The sequence below is a fragment of the Trematomus bernacchii genome, unplaced genomic scaffold (genome assembly GCF_902827165.1).
Source record: "Trematomus bernacchii unplaced genomic scaffold, fTreBer1.1, whole genome shotgun sequence".
NCBI classification, from domain to species: Eukaryota; Metazoa; Chordata; class Actinopteri; order Perciformes; family Nototheniidae; genus Trematomus; species Trematomus bernacchii.
The window spans coordinates 28,520,904-28,531,859 of record NW_022987739.1 but is presented as its reverse complement, the minus strand read 5'-3'; the positions used below and the strand labels follow the sequence as shown (position 1 = coordinate 28,531,859).

Genomic DNA, 10,956 nt, shown 5'->3' with positions numbered 1-10,956 from the left:
TATATTCAAAAATATAATGGAAAAAGGAGAGAAAAAACAAATCTCACAGTATGTTGAAAAATATGAAAAAAGTAATGTTGTGTTAAAGTAACATGAAAGAAATCAAAAGTAAAGCATCTAAAAACATATATTTAAAAAAAGTAATGTTAGTCAAGTAATTCATTACAAATGAATGAATATTTTACCAAGTTATAAAGTTTTCCATACATAAACGTGTATCTTACAGTTCCTTTGTGAGAGAATTACGCACAAATCTGTCATATCAAAACATTCTATTGCAGTATTTTATCTGTTTTATGTGCTCTATATGTATATATATATATATATATATATATATATATATATATATATATTTGTTGCACTGTTGGAGGAGCCTGTGACCTATCTTTTTCATTGACATATCTACACTGTAGCTAATGGGCATATGCCACAAAGCCTTGAAACTTGAAAACTTAAAATGATCAGAAACTGCATTGTCTCACTGAAAACAGCTCGAAAAGAAAACCCAATTCCATACAAAGTACTTAACTTTCTACCAGTTGTAAAGTGTTGCTCACTTCAAAAGTGTATCTAAAAAGTATTTTAGTAACAAAAACAAAAGCAAAAAGCATTAATGTTTACAACGCCTCAAAGGGCGGACTCCTGAGTTCCGTAATGTCCCCCTACCACGGTACTTGGAGGGAGGGGAGGCAGTCTCACACATCCAGACTCAATTTTTCATGAAGAACCTCAGACGGAGGGTCTGAACCCGGCACAGATAATGCATCCGTTTCTTGACTGGAGCTCCCGACGGATGGCGGTAAGTTGTCACAGGCGTCTCGCTGATTAAACCCATATCGATGCGTCTCTTTGCCATTTTCGTTTTTGAAAGTTTAGGTGACTTGGTGAGTGGAAATGACTGGCTTTTTATCTAGTTTGCACGGATTTCTTTTTTACCTAACTCCACCCCCACCTCTATCTTCTGACATCACAGCAAAAGGAAGGGGGGTGACAGAAGAGGTAAGAGGGGGACGGGGTGGGAGGAGGACGGGGTGCAAGACAGTCTCACACAACTTCAAAGAGACTGTCTTAATACTAGTTACAAACACTGATCAAAGGACATACATCAAAGGGCTAATTAGATTGACTTCAAGGGCTAATTAGATTGACATCAAAGGCTTATAACACGCCGGTGCGATATCACACCAGCATGTTATAACACCTCACCCACCTTACATCAAAGGACTGACATCAAAGGGCTAATTAGATTGACATCAAAGGCTTATAACACGTCGGTGTGATATCATACCTACATGTTACAACACCTCAACCCACTTACATCAAAGGACAGACATCAAAGGCTAATTAGATTAGACAACAAATGATCTACTACAAGGGGGAATATCACACCTACATGTCACAACACCTCACCCCTCACATCAAAGGATAGACATCAAAGGGTAATTAGATTAGACAACAAAGGGGCATACATCAAAGGCTAATTAGATTAGACAACAAAGGATCTACTACAATGGGGAATATCACACCTACATGTTACAACACCTCACCCCTCACATCAAAGGATATCACACCTATCTGTGATATCACACCTACACGCGATAACACCTCGAACAAAGGGGCTCATTAGCATATCAAAGGGGCTCATTAGCATAATTAGTGGGGGATGTGACCTGTCACTTTTTATGCATACTAATGTGATGGAAGCGGGATCAGTACTACTACTTAGGTGATATTGCACAACAGAGGTGGTATACTTTGTTGTTATATGTGTGGTTATCTACCATGGTTGTAAAGTTAAGTAGAAGTTGTTATAAAGGTTTCCGCTCAGTAAGGCTGTTTTATTTTGAGGTAAGTTATTGTAGTCAGAAGAAGGGGAAGGTTGTGCTGCAAAAAGCAAAGGAAGGTATGCAGAGATTTGACCGAAGCAATGAAAACATTGTGAGTTATCTGGAGGTGGTACAGAGTTGAGTCAGAGGGGCACGGGTAAGGTTTCCTCTGAGCGCTGCTGTGTAAACGATTCACTCCTTCCTGCGTCTGTTCCCTAACCTGTGTCGCTTTCTCTTAGGTGAGTCAATATAATCTGCTCAATTTTGCTAATCAAGTGTTTAATTTTCAATTTCTGATTTTGTAATAGTTACTCTTGCCACCGAAAGCATGTAAAACAGATCAGATTCAGTTAGCTTTGAGCAGCACACCGTTAAGCATTGCATGTTTAAGAGAAGTGTGTGTAATACCAACCACAGTGTAAACACACTTCCTTCAACATTATGTTAGAGGCACCTGCTGTATGTAAGCCATTCATAGAGAGTGATATACCTAACCTCAGAGGTGGAAGAAGTAGGGAGGCTGTGGCTCAGTGAGTGCGATGAACATCGAATCAGGGGGTAGCAAGTTCGAGTCCCACTGCAGTCAGCATGTCGTTGTGTCCCTGGGCAAGACACTTCACCCCAAATTGCTCCTGTGGGGATTGCCCACAGTATTGAATGTATGTAAGTCGCTTTGGATAAAAGCGTCTAACAAGTAACATGTAATGTAAAAGTACTCATACTTTTACTCAAGTACAAGATCTTAGTACTAGAGTGTAGGAATACTCTGTTACAAGTCCTGCATTCAAAATGTTACTCAAGTAAAAGTAGAATAGTATTGGCAGCAAATTATAGTTAAAGTACCAAAAGTAAAAGTAGTCATTGTGCAGATTGGTCCATTTCAGAATAATATATATGATATGTTTTATAATTATTGATCATTAAAGTGTTCTCAAAGCTGGTAAATGTGCAGCTAGTTTGAATGACTTTGTATACTGCAGGGTAGCTTGTGAATTTACTCCAGGTGGATCTAAAGTCTGATTTAAGACTTGATTATATTTCACATCATCAATCCAAATCAGTATTCTTGCCTTTCTCAGTTTTACAAGTTAGCAACATGAACAAGCTTCTGTAACCACAAATATGCTTTGACCTACGCATTGTTTAACCAACTAAAGCACAAATTACAAATGTTGAGACACGCTCTCAGAGAAAGACATACTTGTGGTAAGTCACCATTTAACGTGATGGGTACTGTTAATCCCACTAGAGCCATCTACAAAGGAAGTCATGCCAAAAACTGACTTGACTTGGCACAATAACTATATGGTTACAAGTTGAGACAGGGCACCAGTTTTCTATGAGGGTTCATTCACAGATGTCACGCAAGGCTGAGTAGGAACGCTCGATTGCATAAGGCGATTTTCAGGAATGCATGGACTCCTTCCAAAGCGTTACGCAGAGGTTTTTGCACAAATGACTCACTAGATATAAAAAACATTTGTCACAACTGTTTGTACAAGTGAGGTAGAGAGAAGAGGGCTTAGACAATTAAAGGATTTTTAATGTCTGTTTATACTTTGTACAATTACGTAAAATGCTTTTGCAAAATATAGGAAGCAGTAATAAATGTATACATAGAGTGAAGCAAAAGTTGCTTTAGAGAGGAAGAGAAGAAATATAAGGGGAATTAAAGTTTGGCTTTAAGAAAAAAATAAATTACATTTACATTCCCTCGTGACCGGTCAGTGTCACCGGACAGAAGAGGTCCAGTAAGTTGTTGGCTGTTTGCCAGGATTACAGGCTATCCCTCTGGTAGCACTTTGACTAAGGCTGGTTTTAAACACTCATCTCTAACTGTTGTTTATCTGTTTTCCAGCCATGGGCCGGTGGTCAACCCTAGGAAGCCTTCTGTTTTTCCTCGGGCTATCTGGGATCTGTACAGGATTCGAACAAGGTGAGTCCCACTGTGCTCTCAAATGACTCTTTACTAGAGCTCTGAGAAAAACATAACCATGTAATGTGCATATATCTTAAAGGAAATTACAGTTTATACGTTTTTTGCCAAGTATGACTAACATCCATCTCCAGTATGTAGAGAAGTATTTTGCTGCCCTCTGATGGCCACTGGTGAAACTGCAGTGACTTATTCTGTCAGTTCTCAGCATTTCTAATAGATGTGAAGGTTGCTGGCTCTAATCCTGGACAGTCAGGAAACAACAAAATTATAACTTGTAAAATGCAAGACATTAAAGGTGGGGTAGGTCATTTTGAGAAACCAGCTCGAGATACACTTTTTGTTATATTCCATGGAATGCTCTTAACATCCCGATAGCAATGAATATCTTAAGTGCTTTGACAAAAAATCCATTAAAAAATGTCATCTGTGGAAGCCGTAGTACTGTAAAAAGCACGACCAATCATTTTAGCCGGCCCGGCGAAAATAACTGGATGGCCTACCTGCCTGTCAGCCTTCCATATGTGCACAAACTTATATCGTGCCCCCATTGGTCATGTGCGCGTTCGTGTGTGTTGGAGGAGGGGCTCTGTAAGGAAGTGGCAGATTTTTTCCGGCTGTGTATTTTCAAATTCTAGCGCACTCGAGCTGGTTTCTCCAAAATTACCTACCCCACCTTTAAGTGCTACAGTGACTCAGCTGGGATAAGAATCTGACCAACTAACCTTCATTTACAGAAACCTGAACCTGGTCAGAGCTACAGACTAAACCTTACTTTTTCAACCTTGTTAGTCCTTAAGTGACTTTAAAGTTAAACACATTGAGTTGTCTTTTAGTAAATGGGCTATACTTGCCTACTTGCTGAATAAATGATGAATCCGTTCTTCACTGATATTTGTTTTGCAGAGAACTGTACCAACTACATGCTCCAGTTCAAGAGGGTTTACTCGGTTCCCGGGGATGTGGCTATGCTAACCAGCACCCTGGCGTCTTATGACATCTTCAACATTTCAGCGGTGCCCTACAACATCACCTGGTACGACTCAAAGACGCGCCAAGAAATAAGTAACGAGACCGGACGAACCGTGGTGCGCGGAGAGACTCTATGGTTTCTGAACACAAAGCTGGGCGACGATGGAGAATACGTGAGCGTACTGAGGTACTGTCACATCAGAAGGAATTCATGTCCTTTTGTTTTGTGTGGCTGTCTTCAATGTAGAAAATACTGAAGAAGAAATCAATAACATCTACATTTTACAAGCATACATATTTTGAGCATGAGACCTCAACCTGAACATTTAGGATTGAACAGTTCTTGCTTTAAAGACTCCTACTTGCCTTGGAGCTTGTGTGTATTATTGATAAGAATAAACAGCTGTTTTCTGACGAAGATAAAATATAGTATCATGTTTTTTAAGTAAAATCAGAAACTTGTGTCGCAGCAGGTATGATCCTTATGTTTCAAAATACTTAAACCTGCATTAAGCTCCTGCTCACTAAAACTTGCAAAACATTGTGGTGTTTGAATCAACATGTAAACAAGTAACAGATAACCTAAATGTACACTCTAGGAATCAGCACCTGCCTCTTCTAAATATCAACGTTTGACTGGTTTTATTTAACCCTTTATCGGGCGAGGAACCATATTTGGGTTAGGGTTACCCAAACATGGTGAGCCCCAGAAAATGCTAACTTCATCTTAATTTGTACACCAGAACTCCCTCTAGGTGCTACAGGCAGAACACCAGGCTGATAGTGGAGCTGCCGGTTCCTGGAAAGTGTGGCAGGCCGAGGAAAGCTTACCAAACGATCACCAAGGGGGTCACCGACTACCTGGGCTGCCCTCTGAAGGAATACATCAGCAAACTGAACAGCTACAACACCACCTTCTCCTTGATGTGGTACAAAGTGAGTTATGGGCAAATCTTGTTGGACACTCACATAAAATATTCTTGTCAATGATTACAATCTGGGGACAACGAGCAGTTTACATGGAGATTGCATACCACATATTTAATTAGAGAAACCAATTGTTGGTGGGTTTTAAATGTAGCAAAATGTTTAACTATATCTGGTAAAAGATACAGCATAGGTGTTAATTAAACATTAATAATTTATACAAATCTTACTTTTACTGTATACACTGCGACTAGATATTTTTTTGTTTTGTTGAAAACTAAGACTTTTCTTTGTCTATTCTGTAGAGTGACTATCCCTGGCAAAGCATATCACCTAGTATTACTTTTGATTATAGAGATTATGTTTGGTCTATATTGATATCATGACTATTCACCATGATTAATGTTTGATTGACTTTTGATAAATAGAGTTATGTTTTTAAAATTGTAAACCTGAATGCATTCTTTTAGTGTTTCTTTTCCAGCTTTTCCCCTGTGTTTTCAGCTGTTTTATTGCCATGTTTCAAACACAACTCCCTTTTATTTGTCATTTAACAGAACTGGCATCCCGTTCACACTGAACAAACGGAATTGTGAATGTGACTGCAGGTTATAGTTAGCATTGAAAATAGAAATATTGAATATAAAATGTGGTATTTTGTTCAAAGAAATTTGCCAGTTAACCATAGGACTGCCTTGAATCATAAGTGTTTTTTTACATATAGTCTCCCTTTTCTTTTCTCCTCTAGGGCTGTGCCCCCATTGTGGATGGGAATGACAGCTATAGCTACGAGGATAACGCCAAACTGAAGATTGATAAGGTGGAAACTAAAAGCCAACAGTCCTACACCTGCACTCTGACCTTCACTCTCGATGGCACCGTCGGATCTGTTTCAGAGTCGATTGAGGTGTCAGTCACAGGTGAGAACAGACTCAGCACTTGACTGTTCAAGTCAGGTTCTTTATGCAGTTTATCCAGAACACGATTCAATAATGAATCCTACTGTGGCATCCACAAGTTAGCGAGGTTTACAACAGACTGACAAGGGCTGGAAATCATTCCTGTTACCTTAAATCAGGGGTGTCAAACTCAAGGCCCGCGGTCCAAATCCGGCCTTCAACTTCATTTTATGTGGCCCGCAAGAGCTTGCAAAGAATATAATACGTTTATTATACGGTTACATGCCGCTTTACAGAATCACCTTGTCCATAAACGACATGCCCCACAATGCATCTCATTTTGTGACATTCTCACTGAAGAGACTTGCAATTATTTGCCCTAGACTTCTGCTTTCAGACGTAGTTAATTATGAAGTTATTACCCTATCCGATAATAATCCAATGCAGAGGCAATAATGTAATATAATACATTATTTTATATATGTATATTTATTTAGTCTTAAAGTTACAACCGGCCCTTTGAGTGCAACCATATTGCTAATGAGGCCCGCGATGAAATGTACTTTGACACCCCTGCCTTAAATTGATAACAAAGAAAGGCTAATTACTCTTTGGTATTATTGCCTACAGTATTTTTCTGTAAATAGATAACCTAAAGCTCCGTCATGTTGTCTGTCTTTTCAGCAAAGTACTCTTTGACACCACAAGTGCGCCAACCAGCCGGTGAGATAATCAAGTCACCGATAGGTAGGTCCTTTCTTGCTAAGTATTTTGAGAAAGATGGGGTTTTAAAGGTCAAAAATGTGAATTGTTGAAACTGACTGAGGCTGCATTCAGATCAACTTTTGCATTGCACAGCTTTACAAAAAGTAATTTTGGGTAGATTCATTTGTTAGGGTATTATTTAACTGTTAACCTTACTTTATATCAGAAAATCAAATGATTTGAGTTCTATAATCCTGATTCATTGTATTATTTACAACTAAGGAGCAAAGCTGTGGCGTTAAAATAACTATGACTTAGACTGGATTTCATCTTTTCAATGGCACCTGTAACAAACTCAGGACTATTTTTGGTATAAAAGCTAGCTCAGGAACCTTGGCAGCACAAAACTATTTCACAGATTTTAAATGTAGGGGTTTATGGATACAGAGACATTTTTTGACTTGTTTTATTGTTTATGCCTGTGTTTAGGGTCAACTTTCAGCCAACTGTGCCAGGTGTTTGTGCCTTGTGTCGGGAAGCCTTCGGTTGATGTTTATTGGTCCGTCCAAAGAGATTTAATTATGGAAACAAACGCCTCCAAACGTGTCTACACATCAGAAAAACTGTGAGCATCCTTACCTTTCGTTTTATTTGTTTTGTTTATTTGGCTGCTTTTATGGTACAAGTGAAAACTATGATGAAGTCCACGGTTGTAATGAGACAACTGACTCAGGTCTGATTCAAACATTTTAACTTACGACAAGTTTGTTCAGAGTTTACAGAAAATTGACATAGTAAACACAATATTTACGCCAATATTTACACCTCCTTATTTTTTTGCAACATTCTGAAAAACAATACCATGTTGAAATCCCCTGGTGGATAACTAGTGAGCATTGTCAATTGTTCTTATAAAGGGAAGTATTAGTTCTTTTTTACATGCAAACTGTTCTGATTGCATGTAGTTACTCCAATTGATTTAACAATGTGTCTTCTACTGACAAAAAATAAACTTTCTCAAATATCAATCTCTAATTAAGCACATTACCATAACATTTTATAATCTTTCTGTGCCCCCCAGGACTAGAAGCCAGACTGTTCCTGTTGAGGGTGTGTGGATGGAGCGTGTGCTGACGATTTCTAAGCTACAGGAGAAGGATTACAACATCAACTACACTTGTCGTGCGTTCAGTGCCAAAGGAAACCCTCTGAGCTACTTTACTCTGCTGCCAACAGGTCAAAACCCAGCGCGTAAAGTTTAAACCTCTGTTGTTTTTTTCATTCTTTGTGGGCTGTCAGGGAAACCTGTGTTAACATCTCCTATTGTTTGTATTATCCAACCAAAAGGTCAAAAAGTAAGACCCTTAGATATCATCATTTATTCACAAGTTAAATAAAAACAAAAGGTACAATCATGAGACGTACTGCGGACACCAGTAGAACATTTTCACCACTTTAAAAATTGCAGTACACATCAAGAGCTGTACACATGCCGCGTTCTTTGCGTGGCTGTGTCTTTAGCTGTAAGCCCAGTGGCGATCTGTTCATCTGTCATACTAATCATACAATAAAGCCATTGAAAAGAATAGGATAAGTACAAGTACTTCTGGGTCTCTGTGTGTCATTCAAGCTGGCCTCTTTGTGTGTGGCACGAGCGCATTTTGTGTGAGTGAGAGAGCGAGAGAGAGAGAGAGCGCACCGGTACCGGGGATTGTTGTTGTTAGCATCTGGTTAGCTAGCTGCGCTAACGGATATAAGAAGCTGTTTCTACAACAAGGTGGAGGAGAGCCCTCTCCTGTCAGACTGAGAGAGATAACTACAGCTCAGTGAGGTACAGGACTCTCTGAGGGTTTAGATAGTTACCTTTAGTTATCTCAGTCTCAAACCTTTAGGTCACTATTTATGTAAACAAGTATTTCCAAGGCACACCTTTATATGATCTTTATAGTTGAAAAAGAATAAGAGAATAAATCAAAACAGGTATGAAATAATTCCAATTCATACTATACAGTAGGACAGTAAAACAAGAATACAGTTTAAAAGGGGAGCGATTAGTAAAATATGCATAAAGAAAAAGTAAATCTGTTTACAGTTCTGTTTCACATGGGTGTTGTTGAGATCTGTATCCATAGATCTAGTCCTTAATTTTGGCCTCAAAGTGCACCAGATTGATGCATTTAACTTCAAAATGTTACCGGGGGAGCATGCCCTGGGACCCACCTTGAGGATGTTAGGTCCATCCCCCAATTAAACATGTTCAAATGGATAGGATACTAAATACATTTACACACTTTTTATATCGTAAACTATATCCATATGCTTCTGTTTTGGTGGTCGTGCCACAACATGCATGCGCGAGTCATAGGTGCACTCCGGCCCTTGTAAAATTAGCACTTGTTGAGGTCTCCATATTAGGTTGAATAATTCAAACGAAAGTTAATATAATCAAATATAATCAAATATATTCTTGTATAACCCACAATGAAGATGCATTATATTTCATGTTGTTCTATAATCACAGTATATACAACCACAAGAGGTTTGTTAAATTGAGTTTAGAAGCCTATTATAGTTTCACTATAGGGTGTCACTGTTTAAAGAGGGGAGACAGTTGTCTTCACTCACAGTTGGCTGTGCACAGGGGGGGGCCCTGACTCAATGGAAAAGTACTGCGGCCCCAAAATGTGTTTAGTCCATGGCATAGGAGAATATGTCTGGACATGTCCAGTCCTGCACACCAGAGGTCATGACCTTTCCCCACATATATGGGTATGAAGGAGGTGTCTTTGGGTTTTTTCTGTCCCTGTGTGGATCATAAAAACACTGGCTGAGAGGGAGAACGCGAGAGAGCGGGGTTTTTCCCCTGGTAAGCTCTCTCCTTGGTAGGTTCTCTCCAACTTGGTAAGGTCCCTCAAATAGATTTGTTGAATGGTTGGAGTAAATTGTTGAATGAAAGTTTGAATGTGTTAGATCCACTGACTATTTATGAGGAAATCCCTCTAAATGGTGTCGGACTCTAGGCTTGAATGTGTTTTTAGCACTGGCGATTTATGAGGAGATTCCTCCGGATTCTGTCGGAAGATTTTAATGTCACAAATGAATTGGGCAGTTGAAGTTACATATTAGAAAAGGACCAGGGGCCTAATTTATAAAGGGATATTCGCTCAAAAAATGGCGTACGCCAGTTTCTACGCAATGTTTGCGATTTATAAAATACTAACTTGACGGGAAAATGTGCGGTCCTCCACGCAAACTCTAACCCATGCGTACGCACTAAGCACACAAACGGGAGAGACGAGAAACTGCGACACCGTTGGCAGAAGGAAGAATGGAGAGAAATATGTGGAAATAATACCATAAATAAAATGTTACCTCTCATTTATCAAATATGAAGAATTCATTTTCAAACATTGATTAAAGCCAATCTTAAAATGATTAAACAAACGCCTGTTTGAGACTCCTCAGTGCACACAAAAACATATAACTTGGAGAAATAAATAAATATATGCTATTTATATATTTATATATTTAAAACCACCTCGAATATGTTGTGTTAATGTTATGAAATGTTTTCTCATAAATGATGCGGTAAGCAGGAGGACAGAATTACGTCTAAACTGACGCCGTTTTGCATTTCTATAGGTTGTAGATACGAGCATGGTTTTATATACTATCACGTTTAATCGTGTTT

General features: G+C 38.9%; 1 protein-coding gene across 1 annotated transcript; it reads left to right on the top strand.

The window, feature by feature from the left end:
- The first annotated feature begins 1,955 nt into the window (after positions 1 to 1,955).
- Positions 1,956 to 8,868, top strand: LOC117495400 (interleukin-1 receptor type 2-like). Its single transcript, XM_034146622.1, has 8 exons — positions 1,956 to 2,065; positions 3,685 to 3,762; positions 4,669 to 4,921; positions 5,478 to 5,670; positions 6,410 to 6,581; positions 7,245 to 7,307; positions 7,755 to 7,890; positions 8,347 to 8,868. Exons 2-8 carry the CDS (start codon positions 3,687 to 3,689, stop codon positions 8,525 to 8,527), a joined length of 1,074 nt encoding a protein of 357 aa, XP_034002513.1. The 5' UTR covers positions 1,956 to 2,065; positions 3,685 to 3,686; the 3' UTR covers positions 8,528 to 8,868.
- Positions 8,869 to 10,956: the final 2,088 nt, after the last annotated feature.

Bases quoted from the DNA above. Each gene is read 5' to 3' on its own strand.
- LOC117495400 (XM_034146622.1), top strand. From the start codon at position 3,687: ATGGGCCGGTGGTCAACCCTAGGAAGCCTTCTGTTTTTCCTCGGGCTA. The intron at 6,582-7,244 runs GTGAGAACAGAC...CTGTCTTTTCAG, and splicing joins GATTGAGGTGTCAGTCACAG to CAAAGTACTCTTTGACACCA. The intron at 7,308-7,754 runs GTAGGTCCTTTC...GCCTGTGTTTAG, and splicing joins GATAATCAAGTCACCGATAG to GGTCAACTTTCAGCCAACTG.